This window comes from Platalea leucorodia (genome assembly GCF_965183815.1).
Source record: "Platalea leucorodia genome assembly, chromosome: Z".
Classification (NCBI taxonomy): domain Eukaryota; kingdom Metazoa; phylum Chordata; class Aves; order Pelecaniformes; family Threskiornithidae; genus Platalea; species Platalea leucorodia.
In genome coordinates this window covers 35,844,774-35,864,816 of record NC_138858.1, presented here as the reverse complement: position 1 = coordinate 35,864,816, position 20,043 = coordinate 35,844,774, and the positions used below count along the sequence as shown (strand labels likewise).

Genomic DNA, 20,043 nt, shown 5'->3' with positions numbered 1-20,043 from the left:
AATAAGGTGGTTTATCCTTTGAAAAAGATCTATAAAACTCTCTTACACTTTTCATATTTTCTGTTGGGTGAGAGCAGGCTTTCCAGAGCACCTGATACAGTAAATTCATATTCTCCTGTACCCTGAAGCAACTTGGTTGTGCACCCATATCCAAAGTTATAATAATCCACTTACGGCCAAAATGCAAAAGATGAAGATAAGTTTACGTTGGATAACAGACAGCATTACAGTGAGACCAGTCCAATACAGATAATTGGATTTTGTAGGTACCATTTTCAAGAGTCAAGCAAGGAATGTTATTATTTTTATTACAAAAGAGTTGATATTAAAACAAAATTTGCTGTGGCTTGGAGCCGAGATATAGGAGTCTTACAAGTCAGAACGTTTAACAGAATGGTTTTCTTATGTTTTGGAACTTGTGTGTAGCAGTCTGGCACAGTTTGAGATGGAAGATTCAAGAATAACCCATTTGAGCTCAATCTATTCCCAAACCTTAAATACCTGAATGAGGTTTTTCAACAGTCTGGGAGAAAAACCCCAACTGTTTCCATGTATTAATAAAAGATTATTGGTTTATAATTTTAGCACATAAATGTATCAATGATTTGCAGTGTAGCTCAAAAATCCAGTATTTGCCTTTAGCTGTAAGTCTCTGGGAACAGCTCTTATCCAGTATTTCCACAAGGTTCAAAGACTTAAATTAATTTGTAAGTGCTAAAGTCTCTCTGTTCTTTCTGTCTTGTTCTAGGATGTTTTTGTATTTAGACATGAACTTGCTCTCCTAAGAATATCTGCCTTCATGGGTCTAATAATATTAGGTGGAATAAGTGGACTCTTTTACACTCAGCTAATGGGTATTTTCACTGTAAGTATCTAATTTTAGAAGTATATATTAGTTTTATTTTCAATAAAATTAATAAAAGCAGAAAAGCAGATTGAATCTAAGGGAAGAATAGAGAAACGCTTGCACTATGTGGCATCTATTTGGTATGTGCTCTTGTCTCCAAGGAAGTCTTAAGAAGCCTTCTAACAAACAGAATAATTCACCTATCTAGGCAATTTCCTGATTTGTATTAGTAAAATAAAACCATACATTGTCCTGGAATTGTGCAGTGTACAAGGTACGTATTTGTGGGTTTTGATTTTTGTGCCCTGGTCTCATTATACTTTGTGACAGTGAGGCCCACTGATAAATCACACATTCTGAAAACACAGACTTTTTGTTAAGTATTTTAATAAATATGCTTACATTCATATCTCTTCAGTTACTAAACTGTGGAATGGAATCATGTACAATTTACAGTCCAAATGCATGTTCTGTATTTAAAGGTACAGAAAAAAAATCCTCTGCATGGAAAAATTTTCCAGTTAAATGAATTTGGTAATGCAATAAATATCTACAATAAACAAGCTTTTGTTGCTGTAACATCCTGTTCTGTACATTAGAGGTTAATCACTGCCACTGAATTCTGTAAAGTTATCTTGAGAATCCATAGAAGGGTTCGAAGTACTGCAGTGTTGAACAGAGAGAGTATATTAGTTGGATCTGTACATGTCTGAAAGGGTGTATGATCTGGCCTGCAAAAATTTTTTTAAAGACAATAACATACAAGATGACAGCATCTTTATGACTACAACTGGTTGAGATCTGCCTGAGATTTCATTTTGGGATCATGAGGGTTTACACAGTATTAACCTTTGTAGGTGCATAATGGAAAACCTAACTGTATTATGTAATTTCCTTTGTATGGAATAAAGTACAAGAATTACTGTACAGTTTTTTCTTCTGTTAGATAAAACAACAATATTGCTTAATGTTTTTATTGTATTACCTTTACATAAGTTTACTGCCTTCTGCTCTTTGTGCGACAGTAGCTACACTGTGTATTATTTTTGCCATCCTCCAGCTGCTTTACCAGACTGCTTTCTGCACTCTCTGTCAGCCCTCAGGTCTCCAGATTTACCTTTGTGCCCCTTTACTGTGTGCCTGATTTCTGTTCCAGGGTCTTGCTGACAGGTTCTCACCTCCCTGTTTAAATGCTGGCCCACAACCTTTGTGTCTGTGTCCTCTAGAGTTGGGATTTTTTTCTAATCCGATACTGTGCCTTGCTGGGTATCTAGCTGAAGTGGTGTAGACACCTGAGTTCTGCTCACCCTCACTCCCAGTAGTAGGAGAGACAGAAACTCAGGGAGCCTTCGAGTTCAGATGCTGAAATGTGGATGTCTTTTTAGTCTCTGTTAAATGGATACCTGAGAAGGAACAAGAAGCCATGTGATCAGTACTACACTAAAACGCAGAAATGATACAGAAGAAAACAGGGAACAAAATCCAAGTCTGCTATTCTGTTCTATGTGATGCCAGAAGCTGGACTAAATTTTGGCAGTGGCTATCAGCATCCATTCAGATACTATTAGTATATATGAAAAAAAAACCTTTCAGACTGAACCTGATTCTGTCAGATACACCTGAAACTTGAGACAATTTCTGTTCTGACACAGGATACCAACTGTGCTACCTCTGCAGCAGGCATGAATTCCCAGTATGTGCTTTCAATGTTCTGAGCCTTAACACTGTCAGGCTGCTGTCACCACTGCAAACTCTTATAAAGTGCTGTAAAGCCCATTTATTCTATGTCAGTTGTACAATACACTGCGAAGTACGTCCCATTGCACTTACTGAGCTGGCCACTACCCTGGAACAGATGTGGGCTAATACCATTTTCAAGTCCAACTTCCTTTTATGTGCTCAAATCATAATTCTGGGGATCACTGAGCTGTAGCAAGCCTGGATACTCTCTTTTGTCCTCTTTGCCAAACTTTGTGAAGCAAACACACCACAGTAATTGCAGATATGGATGGACCATGAGAGGCAGATTCTGGAAAGTACAGATCTTCTGCATTAGGGCCTCTCACCGCACCCTGCCTGTAGCAGAGGGGCTATTCTGCTTGCCTCATATGGGCAAGGTTTTAGGTTTGGGACTGTTGGGTTGGGATTACTGGGGAAGTAGAAATCCATTACTGGGATCTCCAACCACTAATTCATTCACACCACGTGGCTGCTGTTGCATTGACTCATTGAAGAATGTAGGTCATCTAGTCCATCTCCCGCTCAAAGCATTTCCATGCCAGCAACACAATCATCTTCCTTTTCATTCCTTTCTTCATGAGTATAGAATTGGCAAGAATAAACAATACAGTCATTTTGGGGAAATCTGCTTGGGAACAACTAGTGAGACTTCAAACGAACAAAGCCAAATCTGTTTGGAGAGGTTGTGTTTAGCCTGCAAGTTGTGTCAGAAAATCTTTCTGTACAAATGGTTTTTGATTGTCAGCATTGTAGTGTGGGGATTTGCTTCCTCCATAAGCACTTACAAACAACTTTGGCTAAGCCATGGAAAAGGCAGAGGAGAGGGCAGCAGATGAGTGAGTAGCTTCTCATGCGGGCTCCCCAAAGACACGCCTATGATGCATAGAATAGGGAAACAAAGAAACTGGGTATACGCACTCACAGTGCTGAGCGCACAGCGTGGAAGATATTCGAGTCCTGTAGAAGCAATGAACCGTGATCACTAAGAGACAGTGATATTCTTACCATGTACTGTGCTGGAGCTACTGTTCAGCATTTAACCTTCCTGTATAAACTAAACAAATTGTACTTGAAATGAGCTCTATTAAAAATAATGAATTAATGATGAAATTAAGCTTTACCTAGTATAAGGTACAGATCAAAATTTATTTAACAACAGAATATAATCATTGCAGTGTAATAATGCAGATTTGAGGTTAAATTAAAAGAAACTCAAACACTTGAAGGCATAGATATGCACAGTTAAAGCATTCATGTTATATTAATTGCTCCATAGCTGTTCTTGAAAGCATTAATTTCAGTGATTGCTGAAGCTGTCCAGAGATGTGTGCAAGAGAGGTGGACAAGAGCATGAGCCTTTTGAAAAAGGTGAAGCAGAGCAGGTCTTACTTGTGCTTCTACAGGAAAACAGATAACAAACATTTTCCTAGTTCATGCTCCATGCCTGTGTTTGCAATTTAACATCAAGCCAAGATTAGTTCCACAGCTCCTAGATAAAAGTTATTTTCAAATAATAGAGACGATCAGCATTGCAGCTCTGTGATCTAAACTTTGACTGATACATACTGTTGCTAAATGAGTTCAGCAAGTTCTGGTTTTTGGGGTTTAACGTTATTATTTGCCTATATTGCAAATGCTGCCAAAATTGTATTTTTGGAAAGAAAAATAAACTCAAGATTTATCAAACCTTGTCCCTCTTGTAGGAAAACTTACTGATTCTCCATAAGGTGCTTGATGGTCATGATACAATTTTCCAGAAACCAAGCCAATAGTTTCTGTTTTGTCTGAGTAATATAAAGCTAAGGCTAACTTCTCTTCAGGAGTATTGGATGTGCATATTAAAAAAATCACTGGTTCTCAGTCTTTCAGTATCTTCTACATACACAGGGGTAATGAAACCACAGAGTTGTTCATCCTCCTTTAGCATCCTCAGTAATAAGGAACTAGGACCTCAAATGGCAAATTTGTGCTTTGTTGTTTATGGTTGATTTCCACAGTCTGATGGCTCTGCTCATATGTAAATGATTGGAATGTAGCATGGATTACGAAGCATGATAGGTACCCTGCATCAGAGCACTCATGCTGATTCTTCATATTTACGGAAGTTTATCCTTTTGCCACTGCAGCAAGATAAAGTTGGATGTATGGAATTAATTTGCATTAAGTGACCTTTGTGTACAGCATTCTTATAAGCAGAGTTGCTCTTTACTAGAATTGAGCTAAGTGATAGCTTGACAAGCCATAAGAACAAGCAGGAGTTTTTAATAGGATTTTAAGGGGAAATACTGGCATTTTCTCCTCTTTGATAAGTTTTTTCAGAAGTCAAAAAATGTCCAATTGAATATGTAACAGAAAGGATATATCTGATATACTCCAGCATATTTTTCTGGAACAGAGCAGTAGCTAAAACAGGAAAGCAAAGAAGCGCATTATGACGTGCAGGTGAAATATTCTGCTGTGTGTGCTGGCACTTTGCAGAATTCAGTGGTGGTGTGCAGTTGACTCATCCGTGCCTATCATTGCATAACTCCCATTGGGTATAACAGTAGGTCCATTATGTAAAAGTTCTTTAAGAAAAAAATGCATGTAATCTGCTGTTATCAAGTTTCATGGCTGTTCAACAGATAGTAAGATGCTTGGAAAAAGTGCGCTCTGGTAAAAATGAAAACTTTGTAACTTGTGTACTCAAATTTGGCTCTTACACAGAGAATGTTCTTAAGGCTGTGCTGCTTGAGAAGGTGATTAATAGACAAAGTTACCTAACATGCAGTAATTTCTCTGAGTAGGTTTACCACCTCTCTTACTGTGGTATCAATATTAGGGTATCATTAGCACAAGGCTATTCGTATCTCATCTGGAGGTCCAGGAAGCCAAAGAGCAAGGGAGGTGACTTCCTACAATGAGAGGAGAACAGCTGGTTGGCAAAAACTGTCCTTAGAGGAACTTTTGACATGAATTGTTCTGATGAAGAGGGGAGCAGCTGAGGTGGCCTCTGTATATGGGATTAGTGCTTTCTCCCTAGAAACTAGCATATGTGAAACACACTTCTAGCAGAAGGGGCACATGGCTCTTTTCATCCTCCTTCTCCAGTTGCTTTCCCCAAGCTCTGTTTGCCTTTACTCTCATCATCATTCTGAATTTTAACTCTTCTTCCAGTATGTACCTGAGATCACTCCTGGAGAACTTTTATTTAGATACTTTGGAAACAGAGGTATCTAAGTTCTCTCTAATAAGTTTTCTGTAATTCAGAAGTCTCTGGAATAGGGAGAAATTTAAGATCCTAACTTAGGAACGCTAAGATCCTAAGAAGATACTCCTTTTAAAATCTCAGCATAGTAATTAGTCTTCTTACTTATAATTTTCATGTTTCTAGAGAACTGGCTGGAAGAAATCAGTTTCACCCATAAAGAAAGCACTGTCTGATGTAATTTCCAAAATGATTGTGCATTTATAGTGAAGGCCTGCTTAGCTTCCATGCTTTGCGCTTACTTTTCCAGTCCTCTATTCCCTGTCATTGCTTGTAGTGCAAACTTGAATTTTATATTCCTTAACTGGAAATGAGCTTGTATTCTTACAGGCAGCATGTTGGTTTTTAATGACTTTGCTTGAGAAGTAAAAGCTTAGCATAAAACAGTAAGTAAAAAAAACCCAACAAAAAAAGATTTTTGTCAGCTGCGTCCTAGAAAAACTAAATGTTCTCCTACTGAGAATAACATCTTATTTTTGGTTTTGTTTTTGGTTGTTTTTTTTTTTTAATTATTGGTACTCCTTGCTTCAGACTACTTCTAGCTGCTTCTACTGCAGCAAGCAATTTTTCCTCTTTTGCCTCAACCACTATAGGATTAGAAGATAGCTCTAGTATATACACTTTCAAACTCCATGAAGGTAGAGGGTTTTTATTTGATGGTTTGTCATAAATAGTAAAAATACTATTTATAGATAAATTATCATTTTGCTTGAGATAAGTAGTTCCATTTCAGAAAGTTTTTAAATTTTCCACCAAAAACATCCAAAGCATACACTTTCTTGTGCAACTACTGCCTATACCTATTAATGATAGCGTATTGCAATGGCAAATGCAAAGTTTATCTAGAAAAGACTATTTTGCACTTAATGTAGAAGAAAATCTTGAGGAGCACGTATCTGTGTTACTTAATTTTATTTCCAATTACTTTTTTTCTGTAGTTATCCTCATATCAAATAATAAAATTTAATTGGAAGCTAAATCAAATGGTATCCAGAAGCTTGCCTGCTTTCTCAAGACATATTTTCTTGATGTGTTTTTTAAGAAGTCCTCTGTCATTTGCTATTTTAATATGTAAGAGATGCTTGTTTTCCTAAAAAAAGGCATAAATAGCCTATTTATTCATTTATTTATAGGAAAAGGCATAAATTCACCTAGGGAAAAAAAAAGTCTTTTATCAACTACAGATTGCTTCTGATTTATAATTGTAGGAGGTAGGTAGCTGCAATTCAGGCTCTTTTAAAAAGGTGGAACTGTGAGGATGCTTGTGTGTGCATTAGTACAAGACTAGCCCTGGCATTTGCATTTCTCTCACTCATGTTCCATTTTTGCTTTAAGAAAGTACTTCTGTATGTCTTTCACTTCAACAATGAAATGATGTTATAAAACAGTTTTTCTATTTATACAGTAAGATTCTGATATCAGTTATGTTTGATTGAACAAGTAATAAATAGTATGGCATGCTTTTTTAAACAATGGCTTGTCTGATTATTTTGATATTTGTTCATATCTAGCGAGGTTTTAAATTGCACCAGACACTACTAAGAAGTATTCAGTTTGCTGACCTTTTTTAAGGCTGGTACCTTTTGCATATGTGAGATTTTCTTCCTCTCAAGATCTGTGTTGTTCTTTGTTTTGTTGGCTGCCACCTGTCTGAAGCAATCAGCCACTTCTTTCTCTTCCTCTGTACAAAAGGAAAATCCCGTCTTCCCATGGATGGTGGAAGGTAACAGGATAATCAGTTCAGCAGTGATCCTCTGATGTCATTGTGGGAGCCCTGTAAAAGCGGATTATCTGTGACCCAGATAAAATAATTAGAAATTACTTGGACACTTACAAATAACTGATCTACTAATCTCATTTCCAAAGTTAAAAAGGCCTGTCTCTCAACGTAACACTACCAGATGTTTCGGTTAAACAGCATCCTTTGCAGAGACTAATCTGAACCCTAATTTTAAAGGATTACCTTTGATTGTTTTTTATTTATATTTGAAATAAACAGTTTGTGATTTCATTTTTCCATATGTTCAAACAAAATATTTATATAACATTAATGAAATTTTATTTATTTTTCCACTATAGTCCATCAAATATGATTTTATGTGATTTTTGTGTGTTAGTATTGCAGAGAAAAATTTTTCATTAAAATTATTTAGTAATTAACTTGTTTCTCTGGGGCAGAACTATGTAATGGATAGGCTTTTATAAATTTAATAGATACCATGTGGTCTCTGTGCAAGGTAGTGGATGTATTATCATAAACTAAGTGGACAGTGACTTTATTAATTTAATTAATGCTACCAGGGTTTCCTGTTAATTAACTGTTTGAATGGCGTACAGTGATATGCCAATATCCTGGTGCATCAGTACTGTGTGGATGTGGTAGAGAGAAATTTCCCTTTATTTGCTATGGGGAGGATGGAAGGGAAAATAATAGTTTAACAGCTGGTGTTCAACAGTCTGTCTGGTGCACAAGATGATGCCTACCACATAGATTTTTCCCCTAAGAAGCATTTTAAAATGTTCATAAGTGCTATGTTTTATTATTGTTGCAGTGTTTCTTCTTTTCACCTTCAAGTAGCAAATGTATTTCACTAGCTATTTTTTGTCAATTTTATAGACAGATCCATCTCCACGTAAACGTCTTGGACTTACTAACTCATATGTTTTAACTATTTTCATTAGTATGACTGATATTTACAGTGAGCATGTAGTAACGTATTCAGTTTGCTCAGGGCTTCTTTTCTTCTCAAAAGGACAAAAACTTCCTTTTAAGGAAATCAGAAAAAGATGGAAGTTGTACAAATTAATTTTCTGATATATTTATCCCAAAGGAATATTTTGAAGCAGTTAATTTTCTTTAGGAGTATCATTTAATTTAAGAATATAATGCAAAAATGAAATGCAAACAATAAAAATGCTGGTGAAAAATTTGAAATTCTTTGTTTAACCAGTAGGTCAGACAAAATTTTACAAAGGTTGAAATGCAAAATAATGAAAATGTAACTGCAGTTATTCAATTAATAAAACCAAAGGCTTTTTAATTCTCTGCATATTTTGTAGTGTTGATCCAATGCTGTTTTAATATACGGAGTGCATAAGTGATCTAGTTGTGCTAAAATGCTTTTTGTCTTTAAAAATAAGTATCTTATAATTAAGAATATTTGTAATCATATCTTTAATCAGATAATCTATTAAATACTGTTTTGATTAGTGAAAAGCTAAGGGCTTTTCCTGTTTTTTCAAATATGGCAGAAATGTAATCAAGGAATTATTAATCCTCATAATTAAGTTTACCACAGAAGAAATTAGGATTGGAAGGGGAAATCAGGATTCCCAGGCAAATGTATGCTTTACCTGGTTATAATAAAGTGTAAGATATGAAGAGGGAGAGCAAAAGGTATATAAAGTATAAACCCCAATAGTAATTTGAAATTAGAGCTGTAATAGAAAATAAGTTCATGTTAACATTGTCTGTCTGTATCTTCCCCATTATTCTTAACCCTTTTACTGTCTCTACCTTTAATCCACCTATAGGTAAATCTCCTATTAGAAGACTGCATAAAGTCCTATAAATTAAATTGTCAGGAATGAGTGATGCCCTGGTCTGTGAATGGGATTTTGTTAACTGTGTAAAGTCTTTTGTATCTTTACCTTATTTTTCTCAAACAGACTAACAGTTGGTTTAACATTTTTAGTGAATGTATCCTAACAGTCTTAAACACCTATTTACCAGCAAAATAAAATTTTAGTTTATTTTTAAAAAACTTCTTCCATGAGCTATTTAAAATATAAGAATAAATTCAAGAGTAAGACACACTAAGTGGCAAATGATCTCATCTGTTTTATTTAGATTACTACATGGTTTTAGGTAAAGTGGGAATACTTTTATTGAAATCAATTATTTACAATATTATTGAGGAAAAGAGTAAGTTAGAAAATTTAGACAAAGAGATTTTATACTGTGCAGAGAGTCAAAAATATCATGCCAAAAATATCCCCTGTTCATCACTCAAGGAAGAAGTCCTTTTACAACTCAGTTGTTTTCTAAGCAGTAAAAGAAGTACCTTTAACCAATTGAAAACAAGTAACTATAATAATGATGTTTGAGTGTTCTGGGAGCTGAGTACATTTTGTTTAAATGTTGCTTGCCAGATTTAGACATCAGACCATTAAAATGGCTTCTGGGTGAGGAAGGAACAGCTAGCCTTCCTGAGCAATTTTCTCTTAATATTTTTGTCTTAAGAAGGTATTGGTAAGTATCAAGAAAAATAATACATTTTGTCATGTGTCTTGCTGTCAGGCACCTATCTGCACCTAACACACCATGGATTTTGACTGAAGAAAAGAGATCTGTTTGTATCACTTCTTTGTAGATGTGTTCCTAATTTGTTATCAGATGTTTCCTTTTCATTGAATAATTTTCTAATATCTGACAAATACACTGGAAATCTATTTAACTAAATTCATCAGAGCATAGAGGAGTGTAGCAGTATTCCCTAGATATAACATAGTGTAGCTTCATTTTTCATTTTGCACACAATTCTCTGATTTAGGGATTTGAAGTTAAAACTGAACTAGTAATTTTCAGGCTGAACCTAATTGTAATTGGTAAAATTAATCATATTATCTTATGTGAGAAGTCTAGGTTAAGAAAACAATGCTAAGAAGTGGCCAAATGTAAGTCCAAAATGTAATTAGTGCCAAAAAGGAAAATTTCTGAAATACGAAGTATTCTTTCTATGAGATGTTCAATATTTTATATTCTTCAGTTGCTCACCTGTCATTTACATGCACGCAATGAAACAATGTTAGGAAGAAGGAATGAAAAAATGCATTGTTCCATAGAGGATATGTTGTCTTGCACTTTTGGATAACAGCAATGGCTGCAAATCCAGGAAGGCTTGCAGGTTTTGTTTGTTTTTTTCTCTTTCTGCTTTATCATGCTTTCCTGCTGATTCTTATACACTGAGTATTTGAAAATACTATATTAAGAAAGCATAGCATAATGCTTACATTCTTCTATTGCAAATATTAAATAAAGCTGTATTGATTACATGTCACTTTAAGCAAACACAGAAGAAAAATTGAACCAGAGATTGTGGCTGCGTGCTTTGGAGTTAGTCCTGCGAGTTACAGATTACAGCTTCTCCTTTGGAAAATATGAATCAGTAAGAGGAAAATATTCTTTCCATGTGCTTCTTCCATGATAAATTAGTTAATGATGAATCCCATCTTATAGCACAGTTTGTTAAACAGTGCATGTGATCTTTTTAAAAAATCTGTTTTTTCAGGCAGTTGTTTATGCTAATTAAAAATTATAGATGTGACAGATATATTCCTCTTAGTAGTTAAGGTCGATGCATTCATTTGCAAATGAATCTTAAGTTGGTCTGCAGAATTCAGTCGGTGCACTTACACGTGTCTCTCCATTCCTCTCATAAGTCTTAGCTGTGGCGGTAGCTTACTTTACTTAGAGCAGTCGAGCTGCTCTTGCAGATTTGTAGTAAGTCCTCAAAGCTAAAAAACATTCCTCATCCCCTCAGCAGAATCTGAACCCTTTGCCCTTTTTCTTTTTGTTTTAAAGTGATATGTTGTTAATGATTGCTGTGTTTATTTCCTCTAATTTCTTTTGCCTTTCTCACTAAGGTATGATTTTTTTTCCTAGTTGCTTTAAGATGCTTATCAGTGGGTATGTATCTCTGAATAACCAGGTGCAGGAACAATTGTTGTTTCCAATCTGGATGATGACTTTGGGGGCCCAGATGACCCGTCATGTGAAATTAATCAGTTGTGGGTTAGTCAATTTTGTCTTGTATGCAACTGTAAATTTTATGGGATTTTTGGAGATAGAGATTACTAGGACCCAATAGATATGCCATGTTTGCCCATACCAAGTTATTTTCAACTCTCGGATGAGTGTCAATACTCTAACAGATTTTAACATCAGCATTAGCTGTGAGTCTGGGGAAAAAAAAAAATCTTAGCAGAGTTGTATTTGTATTGATAGTAATCCGAGCTGGTAGTAGATGCAGACAGCCAAAGCCTCTTAGGCTGAACACAGTAATACTGATGTTGTAGCAAAACCTTGGTATACATGAAATGCATAATTAAGACAGATGATATTCTGGTTGAAAGCCATTCGTGAGGTGTGTTGACGAACAGAACACCTTGTCATTCAGAAGAATAGTGGTTATTCTGGTCCTCCTGTCTCCAAAGGAAGAAAAATTCATCTGTCTGAGAGGAAAGCCTTAAATAATCGACCAAAACTCAACTGTGGCCCTCTCCCTTTCCTTCCTCTCCTGTCTCCAGAGGGGCTACTGAGTTTCCTGGGGTGCTGTGAAGTTTCACTTTCATGTGAAAAGGTAAATTGGTTCACTCTCAAATGAGAGTACATTTCAAATGGGCCCAGCTGTTTGGCAGCAGTGTTGGGGGAGGGAAGCTGTGAGGGGAATTTGGTTTCTCAGGTTCAGTCACCAGCACTTGTTAAGCAGCTGAACTTCAGAGAGAGATGTTTCCTCCCATTCCCTCCAGCCCTAGTTCACAGCTTTTAAAACGTGGCTATAAAGTTTTTTTAATTCTGAAAAAGTATCCCAGAAGCAAAGGATTCACCGCTCAGTCCCAATTCCTTTACTGTAAAGCAAAAGTATTCTAAAGTAGATGTTGGTATTTTAATGGAAGAAGAAGGAAGAAAGGAAGGAAGGGAGGATTTCCTTCGACTTCCTATCCAACTAAAATCCTCAGTATGTTTTAAAGGTGTGGAAGCTTGACAGTCTTTTCTTACAGTCATTTTCTGCAGTTCCTGTTGGTGCTTTCCCTTAGTTCATTAATTTAATGGGTTACATTTTTGAGAGATGCAGATCCTGATAAGCATCTTTCAGGTCTTGATAACATGCCATGATAACAATTAAAAAGAAATACAACGCCCGGTTCCCAACCTGGGAATTCCTCCAAAAATCTCAGATACAGTGTTTTAGGGAGCAGTACAAATGTATTAATGAATAAACAATATGGAGAAACATAGCAAAGAGCCATGTTTAAGGTATTATTTTGTTATGCTACTTCGGCACCCAAAGCTGCTTAAAGGCTCCTTTTGTGAAATGATAGCATAAATCTTTTGATAGCTAGGAATCAATCATAGTCTGGACTAGCATGCAACTGTTGTACAAAAAATCGTTAGCAATCATTGCTTTCAAACACACCACTGTTATTTTGTACTGTCAGATAGGCAGCTTTGATGTGACCAGAGGATAATTCCTAGAGCTGAGATGTTTTTGCAGTTATGGAAGGAGCTACAGCACCTCATGAAAATGCTGTTACAACCTCACTGAAATGTCATGGAAGTAGTATCTGTGTTTATTTAGTCCTTTCTATTCAGAAAGCTATGCTTTTCTGTGGTCAGAAAAGGTGGTGTTTGTTCTGAGTTGGACAAAAAGCCAGCCCAAGGAAACAGAATGTCCCTTGGCTGTGCAGTCAGGTCCTGCCCTAACAAGGAGAATGGCTTGTGTCTTGTAATGCTTTCCTGCCACCTGTGGCAGGTGAGGGGGAATACGCTAGACAGGCCCATAAGGTAGAGAGGAGAAACAGTTTATCTATGGGAATCGAAACAACAGACAGTATTTATCGTCTGCTGCCTCCCGTCTTGTCCTCTCTCACTATTGAGCAGTTGTTCAGATCCACCTAGTGATGGGGCCAGAATCGTTTATGTAGTTGGCTGTGGGCATGCCTTCTCTGCACAAACGGGGAAGAACTTGTGCATCCTAGTGGGCTGGCGTGAGAAGAGGGGACTTCTCTCCTTTGCCATAGTGCATCTGGAATTCAGCTGGGTAGGTCGTGGGCAGCATTAAGATTTTTGCCATTTAACATGTGGTAAGGGATCCTGTTTCAAAACTCATCAGAGACGGGAAGCGGATTTAGAAGAAGAAAATTCGGCAAGGGGAATTGAGGCCACCCCTGTCTGGTGGAGCAGGGAAGCAGCTTCCTGTACGTTATTCCCCACTCACATTTCACCCTTCCCCTTCAAAGCTTTATGAAAGATGGTGGCAGAATCCCAGCAGTGCCTGCACTGAATTGGATACACTGATGGCAGGAGCAATCAAAGAGCACAGTATGGTTTTATTGCCAGGTACTGTTTCCAGATGACGATGAAGTCGCAGCCTAATTAAACCACAGCCCTTGTGTCTCTGTATGGCTGGGACAATAGAGACTAGCTCTCTTGTTTCATTCAAACGGTAGTGTTATCTGACAGGTGCATTATGTGCATGCCTAAATCAATGAACAGTAAAGGGAAATAGCAAGCTGCCAAGAAAAGGAGATGGAACCATGAGAAATATTTCAATTATTGTATTTTGGACCTCGTAAGTGATTTTGGGACATAGTGAACTATGAATGTGCATTGAAAACACTAATACTGCTGGAGTTAAAATTGAAGTGATACTCACAAAGCAAGCTTTTTTCTTAAATATATAGTGGGAAAGTGAGAAAAAAGTACTGCTGGTAGTTTTAAAAGTTTTATTTGGGGGTGATCTAAGCTTAAATTGATTTGTTAATTATAAAATTTTGTGACTCATTGAATTAATCATGTTCAGAAAAGTAAAGTATGAATTTAATTTACTGCCTTCACTCTGCACATTATTTAGTTTTTGTTACATTTTAAGAGAATAATTTTTATATTTGGTATTTACCTGGAGAGACTATGGAAATGGATGGTATATTCTTAGTGGTGCTGTTTGCATTATAATATTAATGAAGATAACTATTTTAAAACTTCTTAATAGCTTCTGCTTTTCAAAATACTACATCTGTTAATGGCTGCATTTTATTAAAATTTTCCTGTGGTTGTCTCAGCAGACTACTCCAAGTCTGGAATGGGTGGTTGTGAAAAGTTTGGCAAGAGTGTGTCTTACACACATTAATTCTACATGTCCCATGAATTATTTGTAATATATAAATTAATTTTAGCTGTAATAATGCTATAAGTTTTTGTTGACGTTCTGTGGTATGTGCTATCGTAGTAAAACTACACAGTATAGTTTCACATCACGTTTGTAAAAATCATTTAACAGACTGAGTAAATTTGCATGTATAATCTCACAGCTGTTTAAAACTAATACGGCGTATGAGTAATATGTAACTTACTGGACTAATGCCAAAGCAGTGTACGCTAAGAATTGATTCCTTGCTTTATTTAGTTGCTTTGATAATGACATTTTAACAGTTAGGAATGTAAATAAATACTTTTTCATTGTGTTTTCTTTTCTTCAACAGGATACTACAAGTATAGAAAAAATGTCAAACTGTTGTGAAGACATGTAAGTGCTGTAAAATTTTTTACATTTATTTGCTGAAAAGCTAAAGGGGTAGCTGCTTTTTTTGACTGTGTGAGAGCGAAAAGGAATCGAAGGCACTGTTAAGATTATTCTGCATGGTACTGTGCCTTGTACTTCCTATCTTTAGCAGCAGCTCACTAATCTTTTAATATTGGTTGTACACAAAGCAGCCTCACATTGTTCCCATTCCTTCCAAAGCCAGCGAAACTATATTTTCTTTCAAAAGTACAGATCAAAAGACACTTTCTGCTGTGTCTTGCCATACATTTCATTGATTCTGAGGTTCTCCTCTGCTTCAGAAGTTGCCTTCAGTTGATTGACGACACAGATAGTTTCTGTTCTCCAAAGTTAAGTCTCAGCTGCGTGCCATAATGAAAGAAAAGCTGTATTTGTGATGCTGGGACACAATTCATCAGCGTCCAGTAATGGATCCCCAGCCAACCTGCATTGTTCTAGCTGACTGAAGTGCACCATGGGCGTGCTGTCTTTCACTAATAATGCTGTCTTCTGTAGATCGAGGCCCCGAAAGCCATGGCAGCAGACCTTCTCAGAAGTTTTTGGCACTCGCTGGAAGATCCTGTGGTTTATTCCTTTCAGGCAGAGGCAACCACTGCGAGTTCCCTACCACTTTGCCAATCACGTCTGAACAGATGGATGGTGGGCACAGATGGGTCCTCCATGCTGGAAGTGCGTTACAGGTTTTATGATAATAGGACTATGACAGTCTTCAAGTAAATTAAAATCTACCCACCAATCGTAGGCATCACGATGTGCCCCAGGCTTTATTTTAATAGTGGGCTTGATTCTGTTCTGAGATTAATACAAGTTGTGTGTTTAACTTTAGGCATATTTACTTTCAAATTAACTTTCGAAAAGGATTCCTTTTGTCTTTGAGGTAAATACCAAAACCAAATGACTGGAATGCAGTCTTACTCTATTTGTTTGATACTGTCTCTTTTGATTTTTTTTTTGGTAGGAAACACTGAAGTTTACATTGATTGTTAGCTTTCCCACTAAGTGTCTTATTCTGCCTTGACTTTTTTTTAGTCTTTTTATCAGTAGGTCTGTCTAGATAATATTCATGTCTTTTTTTCTGCTACATGTGTTTAAAATTCCCTGATACTGCCATTTATTTATGATCTGCAACAGTAATCCTGCAGCACTGCACTATAAAAGGTAACATTTAAAACTGAGGCAGACTTCTTCCTAAACCTTTCTCAGAGAGGTTTTTATAAATACACGTAAATGTATGTGTTTATATAGAGAGATCTTATATCTTACAGTTATCTTTCTGCATAGATATGATCTTAGTGAAAAATATTGTGTCTTTATGTCAATAAAAGCGATAAAATATTCCAGGGTAAAATATGCAGATAGAAAGCATGTTTTCCCTATATCCCAAGGATTTCTTTGCAATAATTCAACAAAGAAGTTGTATGGTGCAAATACTAGAATTATTACTTTTTAAAAATACAGATTTAATTCGTTAGCATAATGTACCATAAAGAAGAGTATATTGTCAATAAAGTTACAAATTTTATATTTACTTTTGTTTAGTCATGATTAGCTGGAATTGGTCTAAGTGTTTGTATATGGGAAATATATGTGAAAATATGTGAAAATATTTATACATAAATACAGATATTTGCTACTAACATGTATAGTAAAGTATATTAACTGATTTAATAGGGTAATATGTTGATGTATGATAGCTTGTTGTGGGCCCTTTAAGTATGGAAGTAGTTAACCAAAGAAAGCATCCTTAAGATTACATCTGGTAAAATGACAACGATTCCCAAAGTATTGGCTCAGCTTTGCTGTATCTGGAAAAATTATGTAACTTATTATAGCACTCTGTATCTATAGAAATATCAGCATGAGATATTTGTGATTTTTGAAAGTTCCGTGAATTTTTGAGAAATTCACAGCTTCAGTGTTTTCCATGATGCTGCTTACTGTGGTTGTTGTCTAGTCTAACAGGACTAGGATCCACCTTAAATGACAACCATGCAACAGGATAATAAAAGGCACAAAATCAGCAAGTACTATACAAGGTTGTGTTTGGAGAGAGTAATTGTGAACAGTTCATTCAAAAAGAGGGTCTAGATTTGTCATGAGTGGTATTCATAATGAATTTTTAGATCAGCTCTTTTAAAATCTTAATGCAGTCTCTGCCAATGTTGGGTGTCCCTTTATTGAATTAATGGATTTTGATGATCCACTGAAAGTTCCAAAAGGTGCATCTTAAAAATCACTTGAATTTTAAACTTTTGTAAACTTCTAACATTTGAACTAGCTTTTACTTTTCCTCTCCTTTTAAAAATAGGAGCAATATTTTCTTCATTTAAATTTGAAGCCTAGTGTTCAACCATTTTTTTCACAGTATTTTCAGATGTGAGTTTAGACTTTCTTTAGGATGGTATTGGCAGCAATATTTAAACAAAAGAAAGCTTGAGGAAAGTGAACGGAAAGGCTGGAGCAGTGGCTGCAATTAAAAAGAATGTGCATACACATTACAAAGTAGTTGATATATGCTCTCTTTTTTTAAGGAATTCCACTATTATAGTCTCTCTGAAACACATAGGGGAATAACAGCAGTTTTGTTTTATGTGCCAATATTTAAATCTGTTTCATGGGCAAAACATGGTATTTTTTTTAAGTTTTTCATGCTAATCAGTTATCATAGTTAGCGGATCATACAGTTCCAAAGCTAATTACGAAAGAGGATCAAGAATTTAACTATTCTTGATACATTCACTGTGGGGGCATATAATTATTCTTTCTGTTTTCTAATATCATTGTTTCAGTTAATTTAACCGTACATGGAGAACCAAATCTGTAATACAGAATCTGCTCGATGGTAGGAACCTTAGTTATAAACAGTGTATTTAATTTTTATACATGATATCCAGTGAAGTCATGGGACCATTAAATTTTGCCAGCTTCGTGGGGATAAAAATCCACAAGCAGCCCAAATGTCGTATTGTGTGCTCTATTCCGGTATTCGCAAAGAAAAAAAGGTACCAAACGTAAGAAGCCAACGGTGACATGGCACAGATGGCGATTAACCACGCGCTGAACGTACTGCAGGCCGTAGATAGAGACGCCCACGGTTAATGGCTGCTGCGGGTGGGAGGTCCCCCGTGGGGAGGCGCGGGGATTTGGGAGGGCGGGCGGTGGCGCCTCCTCCCTCCCTCGCTCCGCGCGCGCCCTCTGTCGGCGCGCTGGCGTAAGGGCCGCGGGCTCTGCTCACGTCGTTATGACGCGATGGGCGTCGGGAGGAAGAATTGCGTTGGTTCGGACGTGGGTCCGTGCTAGCGGTGGGGCTTGCTTTTCGGGACTAGGGTACGTCTTGGGTGAGCAGACCCTGCTTTGGGCCTGCCGCAGGTGAAAGTGCAGCCTGCCGGGTTTATCTAGAAAATCTTCAGAACCGTTCGACTTTCAAACAATCAATCATAAATTAAAAATAAAAAATCTGTAAATTGTAAGGCACTTAGTTAAATAACCAAAAGAAGAACCTTGAGGCTGAAGTATCAGGTATACGTTTAAGTAAATGATGTACATAAAGATCTTGCCTACTTCTCAAATGAAAATGGTAATTTCACAGATTCACAATTTCTTGAATGTTTTTGTATTGTTGGATTTTTTTTGGTAAATATATTTTTTCTCAGTCTCCCATTCATCCTTAATATTAGGAATCAATATATGATATGATTAAGGCAGCTACTTTGTTTTTTATCCCATTTCTGGGTATGTGGAGGAGAGAAAGGAGAATTTGGAGAGGCTTCATTTTTAGGAGGCACTGAGCTTTAAGCTTTGAATAACAGGCCTCTAAAAGTGTAAAAGTAATCAAAATACTTTTAAAAATTTTAGCCAATAACCCTATGATGTTATTAGTGTATTAGAGTACTGTTTCTGAAACTGATTCTCAGAAAGAGTTGTTTCAGCAGGAAAAGATCAGGTAGACTTTTATGATCTAATTTGAAATCCTTTAAACCTTGAAATCCTTGAAATCATTTGAACCTTTACTTTGAAATCCCACTTTTTTCCCTCCAGCTCTCCTTCATGATTTTTTATTTTAGTAGAAACTGCGTTCTTAAGACTAATTAGTGCTTGTCATTTTTATTCATTTAAAAACTCTTATAGACAGTATTTATGAATTTTAGCCTAATATAACATCAGAACTACACATGCTTTATTGAGCACAGTGGATATTAGCTATGAACTTAACAATGTTTGATTTGCTGAGGGGTACAAAGAGAAGTCAAAGCACTAATGAAAAGCAACCTGAAAACATTTGAAAAAAAATGGTTTATTTGCAGTATGGGGTAGCGCCTGGTAGGACTGAACAATGCTACCTTGTTATCTTGTCATCATATCAGAGATTTGAGGGTTTGTTTGAAAAATCTTGATGTCTAAAATAAAATATTCTGCATTGAATAATGTTTACCAGCCTATCCTCTGATCTGTTGGTTTGAAGGACAGGTTCCGTCGAACAGCTGGTAGAGTAGTTGACATATGCGATCATTTTCAGTCTTGAGGAAGATTCACAAGTAAGAAACTGTCTAAGAACCCAGTGGTAGGATAGATTTTGAACTAGGTACCTTCCTCCTTGTTTTGAATCTAAAGTGAGCTAATGTGAAGGGAAGATTCATAAAAGCACAGAGAAAATGGAGATTGGGCCAGAAGAATTGCTTTGATTTGTTACCAAAGTTTACCAAATGAAGTGAGATTGCAAAGAGTGGGAGTTACGCAGTTAAATACATATGCCATCATTATATGATGTCTTTTGATGTTCATCTTGCAGTTGTCCAGTTTTATTCAGTTTTATTCAGTAAATGATACTTCTCAGAAATTATGAATTCATGCTTTCTTTTGTGCTA

The 20,043-nt window shown here is 36.4% G+C and overlaps 1 protein-coding gene across 6 annotated transcripts in view; it reads left to right on the top strand.

Moving 5' to 3' along the window:
- The window catches only part of ZDHHC21 (zDHHC palmitoyltransferase 21), a 44,288-nt gene extending 26,861 nt beyond the window's left edge, over positions 1-17,427 (top strand). For 5 of the 6 annotated variants that reach the window (XM_082336032.1, XM_082336029.1, XM_082336027.1 and 2 more), the window contains 3 exons: positions 749-865; positions 15,099-15,142; positions 15,674-17,427. In XM_082336032.1, coding sequence (XP_082192158.1) covers positions 749-865; positions 15,099-15,142; positions 15,674-15,806 — 294 coding nt within the window. In that variant the 3' untranslated portion in view covers positions 15,807-17,427. The remainder of the gene's footprint in view (positions 1-748; positions 866-15,098; positions 15,143-15,673) is intronic. The other variant, XM_082336031.1, reaches the window with a different exon arrangement.
- Positions 17,428-20,043: the final 2,616 nt, after the last annotated feature.